The sequence below is a fragment of the Schistocerca serialis genome, chromosome 2 (assembly GCF_023864345.2).
Source record: "Schistocerca serialis cubense isolate TAMUIC-IGC-003099 chromosome 2, iqSchSeri2.2, whole genome shotgun sequence".
Taxonomy (NCBI): Eukaryota; Metazoa; Arthropoda; class Insecta; order Orthoptera; family Acrididae; genus Schistocerca; species Schistocerca serialis.
The window spans coordinates 506,405,269-506,420,701 of record NC_064639.1 but is presented as its reverse complement, the minus strand read 5'-3'; the positions used below and the strand labels follow the sequence as shown (position 1 = coordinate 506,420,701).

General features: G+C 40.5%; 1 protein-coding gene across 1 annotated transcript in view; it reads left to right on the top strand.

Annotated features, from left to right (window-relative positions):
• LOC126456154 (uncharacterized) overlaps window positions 1-14,201 on the top strand; it is a 114,924-nt gene extending 100,723 nt beyond the window's left edge. The window contains exons 3-4 of the mRNA XM_050091908.1: window positions 13,953-14,112; window positions 14,162-14,201. Coding sequence (XP_049947865.1) covers window positions 13,953-14,112; window positions 14,162-14,201 — 200 coding nt within the window. The remainder of the gene's footprint in view (window positions 1-13,952; window positions 14,113-14,161) is intronic.
• The last annotated feature ends 1,232 nt before the right edge of the window (window positions 14,202-15,433 follow it).

The window sequence follows — 15,433 nt, the reverse complement described above, 5'->3', positions numbered from 1 at the left end:
AGAAAACTGTATATACAAATTATTTGACAGAAAACAAAGTGCACAGGCACTGAAGAAATTCTTTAGCATATTCAGAACAAATAAACAGAATGGCAGAAAATCGTGTTGATAAGTGACATGAGTGTACTCGCACTGGAGTTGAGAACATATTAGCAATTGACGAAATGTATATACAATTAGTAACAAATGACATAAGTGCATATGTACTGAAGTATTGAACATACAGAATGAGTACAAATCATATTGAAAAATGAGAAAAAATGCACAGGCACTGAAGTTCAGTAGAAAACATATTAACACCTAACATAAGTGCACATGCACTGTAGTTCAGAACATATCATTAAAATAAAAAATGTATATACAATATAAGAGACAAGAGTGTACATATACTGTACTTCAGAACAAATCGAAAAAATGATTTAGGCATTTTTGCAATAAATAAACATAATGGCAAAAAATCATATCGACAAGTGACAACTGTACTCGCACTGGAGTTCAGCAAATCGAAAAAAAAAAAAAAATGTATAGCCATGAACATAAATGACGTTAGCAAAAAAATGATTTTCACTATGTGACAAGAATTAGGATAGGAAAGGGAGGATTGCATCATGGTTGTAGCACTTTAGATTGCACACAGCTGTTCTGAAAGTCCATATCTTTCCACAGCAGTACAACACCAAGTGACACAATTTGAAGTTCTTTTCCCATCAGAATTTATCAGTGTAGCCAAGACACTGAACTGTCGTAGTAATGTTCCATGTTTTCATTTTGGCAGTACATTAGGTACAGCAAACAGTGGGACCATAATAACGTCTTCATCGCTCACGGTGGTGGACAGCATGTCGTGTCAACACCACGCTCTTACAAGGCACACCAACGTAGAATTAGTGCCAAACCAAATATAGTGCTCCATGATCACTAGGATAGACAGGACAAATGGACATTGCAGTAATTCAGGGTAGTTAGCTCATAAGGTGAAGGACATTAGTAGTTTGCGGCATTCATAGCCCAGTTATTGAACATTTCTGTACCAAGTATGTAGTATTACAGAAAAATGTTCATTAATTGTTTTACATAGAATCAGTAACCTTCTTTTCCTAGTTACAAAGCATTATTAAATAATCGCATTCTTTTCCAGTTACTAAGTATAGCATAGTTAATTAATCATTTGTCATTCCAATATAGTAAGAATCATTAGCCTTCTCCTAATTACAAAGCATTATTAAACAGTCGCATTCTTTTCCAGTTACAAAGCATAATTAAGAATCATTAGCCTTCTTCTAATAACAAAGCATAGCATCATTTGTCATTTCAATATAGTAAGAATCACATTCTTTTCCAGTTACAAAGCATAATTAAGAATAGCATAATTAATTAATCATTCCAATACAGTAAGTATCATTAGCCTTCTTCTAATTACAAAGCATAGCATCATTTGTCATTTCATTATAGTAAGAATCATATTCTTTTCCAGTTACAAAACATAATTAAGAATAGCATAATTAATTAATCATTCCAATACAGTAAGAATCATTAACCTTCTTCTAATTACAAAGCATAGCATCATTTGTCATTTCATTATAGTAAGAATCATATTCTTTTCCAGTTACAAAGCATAATTAAGAATAGCATAATTAATTAATCATTCCAATACAGTACGAATCATTAGCCTTCTTCTAATTATAAAGCATAGCATCATTTGTCATTTCAATATAGTAAGAATCATATTCTTTTCCTAATTACAAAGCATTATTAAACAGTCGCATTCTTTTCCAGTTACAAAGCATAGCATAGTTAATTAATCATTTGTCATTCCAATATAGTAAGAATCATTAGCTGGCATCATGGGTAATCGTATTACAATAAACAGTGGCAGTCCTTGACCAGTTACAAAGCATTATTTTATATATATATATTTTTTTATCATTAAGAAGTCATTACTGAAGTGACATACTATTCAGAGTTGATCAGTATTATTCAGAATTATCATAAACTAGTGACATTATGTGGGACTGGTAATACCTCTTTTAGCAATGCATTGCGTTGCGATCGATAATTAATTGCTGAGGCATAACACTATTTGCTTTGACCTATTGCTGTAAATGAGGATAGTTAACGTCATTCGTCATGAGTCAGCTGTAGCAAGGTTATGTAACAAGGCAGTATATGTGATCACATTTATAAATGATAAACACAAATGGGTAAAAAATAAAAATGCAAGTACTACAACAGGTATAATAAGTAACAGGTTTAGTAAGTATCATGAAAAGCTTCTCCTGGAAAAAATACAAAATGCATTATTGACCTGAAAGAAGAAACGCACACTATGCTGAAAAGTAGTGAACTTCGAATTAACAGGTAGTGAAATGTGTATAAAAATGTGTTCAATAGCTGTCCTTTCCAAAACTTTCCGTCATCCTACTATGCAATATAACACCTGCTGTCAAAACAAACTGCAACAAATACTTAAATAACTACATAGCCTAAATATAACTTCAACATTATCCTCATCTGTAAAGAAAAACTTCATTATCAATCACTTCATTATCCACATTATCATAACTTCATTATTATCATCACCTGTAAAGAAAAACTTCATTATTCGTAATAGCATATTCTTCATCATTATTCATCAGCATTCATTATCATCTGCAAAAAAATCACTTCATTACTCATTACACAACTATTCCTTATCTCTAGCATATTTCATCACTAAAACTAAGATGTGTAGTTCTGTCTGACAGCCTGCATCAATCACCTTGTATTCTGAAAGAAAAAATTAGTTAAGACTGCTATTCTACGATGAGTATAATATATTCTTGTTAATGCTCGTTAATCCTGATCCATTTACTCTTCCTCATAAAGTTATTGCATCTTCTTTCGTTTATTCCGTAGGTGAAATTCCCATTTCTGTTGAATTTATTTCTTACAGGCATCATTTCTTTCTGAAATTGATGAACAAAGATTAATGTCCTGCATTTAAATCATATACCCACTAAATAATGACTAGTTTATGGTGACACAATTAACCATACAGCATAACATGACAGAAAACGTAATATGTCAAAGACATTGACAGTGTTCAGATACAAAAATGTACACAGAATAATACAATGCAGCAGCAAAAATGTAAAACAGTCACGATCTTGAGATGTCATAGGGCAAAATGAATGTCAAAATCAACTGCTGTGTGTTATATCTTAACTATTTCACAGTGCATACAAACAAAACTGGAGTACAATCATATACACAAAAAAAAGTGGAAAATGTGCACGGTCTGATGTGTAACGACAAGAAAAGCGACCTGCTAACCTTACCTTGTCGGGCACTTGCCAAGAAAAAATACGATAATCATCAGTAATTAGTCATGTGAATATAATTGCATTAGTAAATGGCATCATAGTGTGTTGAATCATAAAGTGTCTTCATTCAATAAACGGTTTAATGTTTGAGATATGGTGGTTGCCTTTCGATTTTCTGGTTCTCAAAGTTTTGACGTGTACAACATTGGGGTGAGGGATGCTGCGAATCCGATATGGACCTGCGTATAGAAGTTCAAATTTACTGCACTTACCTTTTAATTTGCTGGATAAATAGTGTGTACGTACTAATATTTTCTGTCCAACGTGAAAGTCGCGGCGTGTACGAACCTGTTTTTGCTGTCTTCTCCGGCGCTCTGCGGCACGTTTGATGTTGTTCAGCGCAATGTCAATTATTTCGTGGTGTCTTAGTCGACGACATTTAGGGAAGTTTACTAATTCTTTAATTTTGTTTGGTGGTTCAACGTTTTTCAGTATAACAGACGGAGATAGCATAGTGGATTCATTTGGAATGCAATTAATTACATCTTGGAATGAGAGTATGTGTGTATCCCAATCAATATGTCTTTTGTGGCAGTATATTCTACACAGTTTACCAATTTCTTTCATTAATCTTTCACAGGGGTTCGAAGAAGCGTGGTACTTGGATATATAGATCGGAGAAATGTTTCTGGCTCGTAACATGCGTGTCCATACGCTACTACGAAATTGAGATCCATTGTCAGAAATTACTCTCATCACATGCCCTACATGAGATAGAAAATGTTTTACAAATGCCTTCGAAACAGTTTTAGCAGTAGCTTTGCGTAATGGAGTGAAAGTAACAAATTTTGAAGTGAGCTCAACAGCGACAAAGATGTAGCAAAAACCTCTGTTAGTTCTCGGAATTGGACCAAAAATAGCTACTGCGGCCATATGTCTTAATTTAACAGGTATAATGGGATATAATGGAGGAATATGTGAAGTGGTGTCTGATTTAGCTTTCTGGCAAATTTTACAAGACGCTAAAACTCGTCGTATACGTTTCTCCATGTTAGTAAAATAACAGTTCTGTCTCAGTATAAGAAAACATTTTCGTGCTCCGTAATGTGCGTAACTTAAATGAGTGTACCAAATTAATTTGTTAACCAGTTCGTCAGGAATGCATAATAACCAATTGTTGATGTCAGGATGAGAGCGGCGAAACAGAATGTCATTGCGTACAGTGTAATGGTTTCTAATCGTAACATTATTCTTATCTTGCCAAAGGTGTTTAATTTCTTTCCACACATTGTCTTTATTTTGCTCTTGTGCTATGTCCTGTAATGACGATGAAATAAAATTTTCAAATGCAACTTGCTGAATGTACATGACACTGAAATTTGTTTTGCAGAAGTTGGTTGCTACGTCTTGCTGATTGTTGCTCAGAGAACGCGATAGTGCGTCTGCTATAAAATTTTGTGTGCCGGGAATGTGAACTATTGAAAAATTAAATTCCTGTAAATAAAGTTTCCATCTGCTTAATCTGTCGTGAGTGAATTTAGCCGAAAGTAAAAATTGTATCGCTCTGTGATCTGTGTAAACGGTGGTATGTCTGCCATAAAGAAAATGCCGAAATCTCGTGAAAGCCCATACAACACATAATGTTTCAAGTTCTGTAACAGAATAATTTCGTTCAGCAGGTGACAGAATGCGAGTTGCAAATGCGATGTTTTTAATTACTATTGAACCATCTTCTTCAATTTCCTGGAAAATATGTACGCCTAAAGAGGTATTGGAACTGTCAGTGGCAATGGAAAAAATTCTAGTAAGATCTGGGTGCGATAAAAGTGGAGCATTCAACAAAGCATGTTTCAAATAACATTCTCGTGAGCAAAATTCTGCGTGTCAAAAGTAATGTTTGCGTTACTGTAATATGCAATCTGTGCTCTATCTGGTTAAAATTTATCGTACGTGTTATTATTTAAGGGAGGATGCTGTGGCATTTCGACTATTTGAACTGCTCTGTTATTTCTTACTGACGTATTACGCTATGGATGACACCTATTGTCTGTTTCATTCATGATTATTTGTTGTTGCTGATGTTGTTGCTGCTAATAAGATCGACTGTTATTAAATGTACGCTGAAAATTGTGCTCGTTATTTTTACGTCTGTCATGATAGTAATTTCTATATGGCGCATTGCGATAGGAATTGAAATGGTGTGTTGTCTGTACGTAGTTATTTCTTTGCTGCCATGCGTTACTATTTGTTGGAGCTGGGACTATACGTGCACGCGGCGAAACATTAAAGTTTGGTTGACCTTGTAGACTGCATTGTTGGTTAGGTATTCTAAGCGGCTGACTTTCATGCTGTTGTGGTGAAAAGGTCTATTGTTACCAAATTGTGGTTCCTGTTACTAATAATTTTACACATACTAATGATTACGATTTTATCTGTAATTAAAATTACGGCGGTAGTTGTCATTACGGGAGTGCCTACTGAAAATTGTCACATTCGGTAAAATATTTGTCATATCCGGTTTTCATTACTCGTTTCTTAATACTAGGTAGAGCAATAGTTAAAGAGCAATTTGGATAGATATAAAGGATAGTAGAAGAGAAGGCAGCAGTGCAGAAAACTAAAGATGAAACAGCACTACTACAGCTCGGGGCCCTATGCTCGCTACGGCACATATTCATTAAAGCGTAATGAATCCCCTGAGGTCTATTACGCACTGCAAATAAATTTCCGCTTTTGTGTTATAGGTAATGGCGGTACAAATTCAGAAATAAATTGCTCTCTGCATGCTAATTCTAGTTTCTGCATTATAGGCAATGCTGATGAAAATACAATTGCAAATTGTCGCATCAGATTCAAAGCTAGCTTCTGCATTACAGGTAATAGCGGTGAATGTACAAAGATAAATTGTCGTATACAGTTCAAAGCGTGTACCTGTATTCTGTCATTATTAAATTCTTTACATTTTCTGGCGGATAAAAACTGCTCGTAATCAACGTTCTCGTCTCTAAATTTGAAAATACGTTCAGGTTTGTGTGAGGATCTGTTCGTCTGTGTCATTTCGGATTTCAAGTTGCATAGTTTTTCAGATTTTAAGTCGCGTGGCTTTTCGGATTTTACGTCTCGTAGTCTCTGTAAATTGCTCACATTATACACGCTGCGTGAGTCAGACAAATGTTCGCAAAGTGGCGGATTCTGTGACGTATTGGTGACTGAAATAGTTTTCAACTCTGTTACTGTAACACTTTCGTCAATTTGACTAATCTGTCGTGCAAATTTCTCGTCAACTTCCGTATTCGGAGTGTGTGAAACTTCCACTGACTCTAAATTAACCTCGTCGCGAATATGTACTGCGTTTTTAGGGCATTGTTCGGTGACTGCATTAATTTCGTGTATCAGTGTTGCGTTTTCTGAACATTGTTCAGTGACTGCATTAACCTCGTCTTTATGTGATTCTGTTGTGCCTACACGTGTGCTACTTAATTCTTGTGCAACAGTGCCAACTTTTTCATTACTGTTATTAGCACAAGTCTTAGTATTCACACGTAATTGTTCTTTAATGTCCTGGCATTGCATGGTAACACCTGTAATCTGTTCGCTAGCTTGTTTGTTCTGTTCATTAAGGTTATCGTGTTTTTCTCTCGGCTGTTTAATACTTTCAGAAAATTGTTTGTTCCGTTCTCTAAATTGTTTGTTTTCTTCTTCCAGTCGTTTGTTCTGCTCATCAAGTTTTTCATTAAGTTGTTTATACTGTTCTCTAAGTTGTTTAAAATCTTCACTTTGTTTGTCTAATTTTTCATTCTGTTGTTTGAAATTGTTGTCTATTTTCTCACTTTGCTGTTGTAGCAAACTTCTCATAATTCGTACCAAGTCAAAACTAGCGTTTATATTCTCTGTGCTGTTTAGTGGTGGATCTGGAATTGTCTCGTTTTCTGTAACCATTTGGTTATTCTGAGATTTACAAAAAGGTTTGCCAGTTAAACATACACTGTCAGTCCCTATTTCGGAATTAAATAAATCCGTCGTACTTTGTGTATCCTGTTCATTTTCATTAGACAAATTTGTCTGTACGTTACTTGAATTTTCCAAATCGGGTGTATTAAGCTGGGCAGCGCTCATTACAATAGAGCGTCCCGCGTCATCGATTGTCGTCAAATCAACAGAGGACATAACCGAGTTCGTTTGTTCATCATTAAGACAAAAGTCATCATTAGTGGTTGGAATACACTGATTGTTAGTGAACGCAGGATTGACATCATTACACTGCGTGTCACATGTCCTATCGGTAAAGTCGTTTGAGCCGGTAACTTCGTTCGTAATACCTCGCGATACACTATTCACAGTCTTTCGCGGCATTTTTACAATAGTCACAAATATTCACAAAACAAATAAGCACAATGCAAAAACAACACACAAATACAACAGAGCAAACGAATTGTCGTTGATCTGTGGAAAGAAAGTCACAAAATTAGTAAAAGCGTAGCGCCAAATCCTAATTATACTTAAGCAAATAAGAGCAGATATCTGACTGTTGTTCAAAAGACTCTCAACGAAATACGATCCTGGACTGGGTGTCGCCAAGTGTAACCTCCCCACAAAAATTTTAAAGAGTGACAATATTATTTAAGATTGCTAATGGACATTGTGCTAAGTGTAACCCCCCACAGAAATTTAAAAAGACAGAAATAATAAATGAATGGGAACCAAACGTAACCTCCCTAGCAATTAAATTTAATGACAATAAAAAATGAGAATCGCAATCTGACCCAAGTATAAGTTCGTCACGAAAATAATGAAAGTCAATTCAGTGATAAGAAAATCTCAGTAATAATGATAATTCAATTAAACCGAAATATCGGTCTTTGGCCCTGTGCAAAAATCAGAATTAAATTCTTACCTCATTGTAACTGCTAGTCAAATTTCTGCTCTTATTCTTGCGCACGGCTTGGAGGAACTGCATTGCAAATAATAATATTCTTTTTTTTTGTAATTTAACTGAAAACTGAAACTTTTCTTTAAGGGAAGTGGAACGAAATCGTTAGTTCAATTAAATAAATTTTTTTTTTTTTGTAAAATTGCTTTTGAAATCAAAATTATTATTGGGGCACTTGTTGGAAATTAATTACAATAAATAAACTTTACATTATCTGATGATTACCTTAATTAACAATATACCTCATTCAGCATCTTGACCAGTATAGCCGACAGACTACATCACACAACCGCACTGGGCTGCTACTACCGACAGAGTGCTCTGCATGACGACTACTAGCGTACTACTCTACATGACGACTACTCGCGTACTGCTGGACGCAACTGAACTGAGCTACTGCTCGCAACGACTACTGACAGATTACTGGCCTACATGACGGCTACCACTGTACTGCTCTGCATGACAACAACTAGCGAACAGCTCGCAACACTCGCGCGGTCAAGCGCAGACTAACCACGATTATAGGCTCTCTGGTCAAAGATTTTAACGTGCCTCACCATCGCTGCTATGTTACATACGTGTTTCAGGAGCGATCTCCTACACTGGCCGTACACCACTGGTGATCGTCGAGGGGACACTGAATAGTGCACGGTACATCCAAACCGTCATCGAACCCATCGTTCTACCATTCCTAGACCGGCAAGGGAACTTGCTGTTCCAACAGGACAATGCACGTCCGCATGTATCCCGTGCCACCCAACGTGCTCTAGAAGGTGTAAGTGAACTACCCTGGCCAGCAAGATCTCCGGATCTGTCCCCCACTGAGCATGTTTGGGACTGGATGAAGCGTCGTCTCACGCGGTCTGCACGTCCAGCACGAACGCTGGTCCAACTGAGGCGCCAGGTGGAAATGGCATGGCAAGCCGTTCCACAGGACTACATCCAGCATCTCTACGATCGTCTCCATGGGAGAATAGCAGCCTGCATTGCTGCGAAAGGTGGATATACACTGTACTAGTGCCGACATTGTGCATGCTCTGTTGCCTGTGTCTAAGTGCCTGTGGTTCTGTCAGTGTGATCATGTGATGTATCTGACCCCAGGAATGTGTCAATAAATGAATTCACGGTGTTCTTATTTCAATTTCCAGGAGTGTATAATGGGTGTCACAGAAAACAAAACCGACTGCGCTTAGTGTGTTGAGCATGAAGAAAAACTGATTTATTTTCAAAAAGGAACCCATATCTGGGGATGCAGAGTCTGGGTGCTGGAGATCACCGAAGTATGAGAAAGATTGGTTGTGACGGACTGCTCGAATTCATTTTAGTGTTTGAATACAGAACGGATGCAACTATTTAGAAATCTGTGTGTTGTGGGTGGACGACCTGAGGCTAATAATATTCGTGCACATGCGCTACAGTCCTCCACACAGACCTTGTGCGCATCCTACTGCGGACCTTGTGTGGTCTGCCAGTGCATAACGTTGTTGGCAGCAATGTGATGTGTACCAGCAGCAGTGACCAGCATGGTGCTTGCGTATGGCAAAGCGGACTGCAATGGGAGAGCTGCTGCAAGACTGTATATGGTACGCTTTCCAAACACATGTACTGCACATAATTCCATGTTTGCGACTATAGAGGGATGCCTCAGAGAAGCCGGAAAGTTGCACATAGGTATTCCTGCCTGAGGTGTGTCTATTGTAGAGAAAAATAGTAGCACTTTGTGCTTCGTACTTCCGAAATACTATCCTCAACCTACTATTTGTCGTGTGGTATATACTGAAACCTGATGCAGGTCGTCCACCATCGGCTGGAACACAATGTTGGTGGGTGATGTGCTGACAATGTTCGATGAGGACCCAGCCACAAGCACTTGCTAGGTGGCACATGCACTGAACACGGGCAAAAGTGCCATGTAGCATGTTGTCCATGAACAACGGCATCCACCCACACCATCCGCAGAAAGCCCAGCCAGTATGGATGGAGGACTACCGACAACAGTTCTAGTTTGTGCCGTAGTATCTACAACAATGCATACTCCGTCTAAAATTACCGAGCTTGGTGTTATTCACAGATGAATGGACGTTTACTAGAGATAGCACATTAACTTGCATGTCATGCATGGTTGTGTGGAAGAAAATCCGTGTGCACAGGTGATTGAAACTGACCAACACAGGATCAGTATTTACATATCGGCCAAAATAATTGGTTATCATTGGTCCATGGCTACTGCCAAGCAGACTAACAGGACCGATGAAGAATATGGTGTACGACGTACTTGTAATGTTAGCGGAGGACCTTACTGCTCGAGTCTACATAGTGACTGAAACACTTCAGAAACAGTCCCACATACTGACTCGTGTGCGTGTGGTTCAGCTCCACCTGCATTGCTGTAGCATGTACAGTTTGAAACCCATTTGTAATGTAGACAGCGTAATGTGGTTCTCGTGGGGTTATTGTAACGTAGAACACACACCCATGTCAGAGCTCGATGTTCTCCAGCACCCAAGCCGTGCATTTCCGGATGTCAGTTCCTTCTTGAAAACTAATCAGCTTGTCGGTGGTTTCTTGGGATACCCTGTATATAAATGGTGAACATTGATAAAAACGAAAAACTACGGGATAGACTCCCCACTGGAAACTGAGGAAAAAAATGTCTTATGAACATGTGTCCAGAACTGCATCGTTGCCACGGTAGATGGCACTGACAAATTTCAGATCCTCTGACATGTGTCACATGTTGCTTATGTGTTGCGGGCTGTGTGATTGACGCAGCTGCTGTAAGCAGCAGGAATAGTCTGGTATTGATATCGGGAACAAGCCGAGATGGTGTTTGTGTACGGCCAAGCATATGGAAACGTTCGAGAGGCAGCTCAGCTATACCAAAACAAGTACCCTCACAGACAACAACCACATCACATAACTCGTTTTAGGCGTTTGAGTGATCAGGGGTCCTTTCAGATAGACGAACGTGCAGGGAGGCGGCACACACTGTGTACAGCAGATTTGGAGAACTGGGTTCTACAGGCCATTGAGACGAACCCTCGTATAAGCCACAGGCAACTGGCAGGCCAACATGCTGTAAGTGTGATTATGTGCATCCTGCATGACAACCACTACTATCCCTATCACTTGCAGTCCCATGGAGGCCACTTCGAACAAGTTTTATGATGTGGATGCGATGTTGCTCTGTACTGTATTCTGGGAGGATTTATTATCATTTCACACACACTGCCTGCTTCTGGACACACATTCATAGGACATTTTTTCTCCATTTCCAGTCAGGAATCCATTACTGCAGCTTCTCGGTTTTATTAATGTTCACCTTGTATAACAATACTTTAAGTTAAAATTTTGGTTGCCCATGATGGCCGTCATAGGGGACCTGCAACTGGCACTACGTATTTTTCTAGCCATTTAGTAACACAGATTTCTCATAATCTCATTTCACTGTTCAGTATTCAGTATTCAGTAGAGTGGAGTGTCGTTGTGTTGACATTCCATTTAGTGTGAACAAACCACCGTATGACAGTTGTAAGGTGGCAGAATAAATGGTCAGATTCGCAACTTACATGAGATCTTTACAAATCTCAATGAGAAGGTGAAGATGACACCTAACGTAAATCGACAGTTATGAGAACATTTGCCTATCAATAGGTAATGCAAAAAGGAATGGTAGTCAATCGACAGTAATTAACACACCATTCCTATACAATGCATGCCTTTGAGCAGAAGGTAGAACAGCGAACGCGAGTCGAGTGGCTTTTACTTTTGAAAGGCCAGCTCCACAATGGCGTACCGAAACCGCGCTGCGGGAGTTACGCCAGCAACCACTTAAAGGGGTGGCAGGAAAGAGGACAGCGACCCTGGGCCAGGTGATTCAAGCTGGAGGGCCGCCTGTAGCGAGGGCATTGGTACAAGGGCGGAGAAGAAGCTTTAGAAAACTGCGTTTCGAAATTCCAACGGGAGATGAACAAAAGCAAGTGACGCATTTTCGTCCAGTGCCTGTCATAAACGGAAAGGTCAGTGTACTTTAGGCGTCTACAACGGGCACAAAACGTCCGATTGGCGGAAACTCGCTTGGAAGGAGAGAACTACTGAAGTTTCAATGCAGTTTGATAGAAGGGACGTTACGATTGGAAGAAGGTGTTTCTACAAAATGAGAGGAACGCTCCTATTGGTCGAAAAAAGCTGTGATGTGGAAAAGGAACCCAAGTGGAGAGAGGCACTTCTGCCATGAGAGGACAAGAGAGAAATTTTGTAGAGACTCTTCTCTGAACTGGAGTCAAGTGCAGAACGGAGCGCTTAACGCTCCGTACGATGCAGAGAAGAAATTGGTGTGGACACTGCATTCACATCGGCTGCAATCCAGCTAAAATTAGCTATAGCAACATTTAGCTCCAACTGTGGAGAAACGAACCAGCCAAATTAGTTGATTGTTCTTGTGAGAACTGAGAGGGCACTATAATATGCACGCTGCTCCAACCGTGCGCGTATATATCGCCACATAATAAGACTAGGGCTGAGTACACGTTTTCTCGCATAACGAGAAACGTAGGGAAAGTTTCTGCTGGAAAGTTAAGCAAAGGCCAGATTAGTTTTGTAGGAATTTCAGTGGGAGAGAGCATGTCGCAGCTGAAGGTAAATACTGCGCGCAGAAGTGTAAACTTTATTGGCTCACCAGCTTGCATCCACCGGAGTGGCCTTGGGTAATCTTGCGCTCAAATTTGTCACTTGATTAACCATCCACTGTAGACTTGATTGTTATCCTAAATAGTACCGAACTTTGAACCAGAATCGGACGATTTTCGTAGTACTGACCAACATCATAACGTATGTGTAAGAGCAGTTTTGTAAAGAAAAGTCCAGTTAAACTCCAATTAAACTTTCAAATTATTGTGCTTAGGATTAATGTAAAGAAACTTCCAATTAAACTTTCATAATATTGTGCTTAAGATTAATTTTCTTTCAGAGAGTTAATACTTAACGTTATCCGCCAGGGTAGCCGAGCGCGCTAACGCGCTTCTTCCTGGACTCGGGTAGGCGCGCCGGCCCCGGATCGAATCCGCCCGGCGGATTAACGACGAGGGCCTGAATGTGGTTTTTAGGCGGTTTTCCACATCCCGCTAGGTGAATACCGGGCTGGTCCCCACGTTCTGCCTCAGTTACACGACTCGCAGACATCTGAACATGTTCGCACTATTCCATGACTTACACCAGACGCAGACAGCAGGGGTACAGTAATTCTGTCCCAGGGGGTATACGGTGGCGGCAGGAAGGACATCCGGCCACCCCTTTCCACTAACCTTGCCAAATCCGTTCCTAACAATGCCGACCCTGCGTCAGCGCAGGACATGGCACCAGTGAAAGAAAGAAAGAAAGTTAATATTTAACGTTGTTGTTTATAAACTTATTTCACTTTTTGATGTTGGCAAGATGCGTTATCCATAGCGCTGTTTTTATGTTGGCGAGTTGAAAACGGTGTGAAAAGCTGTAACGTGGTGAGAAATATTGCGACATTAAACATGTCATTTCACCTCACACAGTGTCCTCAATTCAAGAATAAGCAAGCAAAAAATAATAAACCCCCGCAACCTTACACAGTGATGTCGCCTGCGTTTCGGCTCCGTTACGTTTACGCCCACTGTGCGTCGACATTAAGGGTGCTGAACTTACGCTCGGTGACTCCAAGTCATCAGCGGCAGGCGCCTTTACGTTTACAGACGCTCACGTGATGATGCCCGGAGTGGAGGAGCTGATACTGCGGGACAACGTGCTGCTGCGGCCACTGCCGGCGGGCCTGTCGCTCCTGGAGCGGCTGGAGGTTCTGGACGTGTCTGGGTCGCGCGTGGGCGGCCTGTCGGGCTGGCTGCCGCCGCTGCCGCACCTGCGTCAGCTGGTGCTGCGCGGCGCGGGCCTTTGCTGCCTGCAGGCGGCGGCGTTCCGCGGCGTGCGCGCCGTCCGCAAGCTAGACGTGTCGGGGAACGCGCTGCCCTCGCTGGGCGCCGCTCTGAAGGAGCTGCGCGACCTGCGGCTGCTCGACGCGTCGCACAACCTGCTGCGAGAGTTCCCGAAGCTGCACGTCCAGGGGCCCGCCGATCTAAACTTTGCCCACAACCGTCTGCGCACCATGCCCGCTTGTAGCCAGCTCGGACCGGGCAACCGCACTTTACACCTGGACCTTACTGGGAACCAAGTGTCTTCCTGGGAAGGCAGCGCCAACATGCTAAGGTACGGAAACAGCTCGACGAGATGTGTCAGGAAAGTAATGATACTGATTTTTTTATGTCCCAAAGTCTTTATTTTTTTCGAACACCAATATTTTTCCCTTCCCTTAAGAAGCTATATACCAGTGGAATAGTCGTTTACAGTCTTGACAGCGCCGCCGAAAGACTACAAGCCGAAGATCCTTTGACACGCTCCTCACATTCTTTTGAATATTCTCCGGAGTCGAGAAAAGTAAAAATACGCAAATACTCAGATCAGTTGGATAGGGGGTGTGGAACAACAGGAATGCATTTTGAGGTCAAAAATTCTGTGGTGGAAGTGGCCATGTAACATGAGGCGTTGTACTGATGCAGTATCCACTTGTCTGCAATGTCCAGTCATACTTGAGTCACCCTTTTCCTGAGCCTTTCAAGGACAACTTTGTGAAATATTTGGTTGACTTATGAAATCTTCTCGGGCTTCCATCCGGGTAGCTGCGTCGAAAATCCGCAATGTTTATATGGGTGTCATGCTCATCATTTTCATCATATTCGCCAGAAAATGATGAGAATGACACTAATCGAAACGTCGCGGATTTTGATGCAGCTACCCGGATGGAAGCCCGAGTAGATTTCATCAGCAGTATACACGAGAAAGTCTTCATTCACATACACGGTGCAATAAATTCTTTATTCACGCTACCCTTATTGTTACAAATAGCAAATCAGCATAGTTTTTATTTTTCACTTGCTCATTCGAGTTTTTTTTCCGTTGAGGAGCTGTCTCATTGTGCCACTCTTCCTCACTTTGTCTCAGGATCGTACTCGAAAATCCAGGATTCATCACCTGTGTCAACACAACTGAATCCTTCGTGGTCACTCGCAAGCCTCTGAAGAAGATCAACTGACACGTTTCTTCGACTGTGCTTCTCCTCAGCTATGAGTTTTTCGGCACAATTTTGGCACAAACCTAAAGCATGTACAAAATTTCGGTCAAA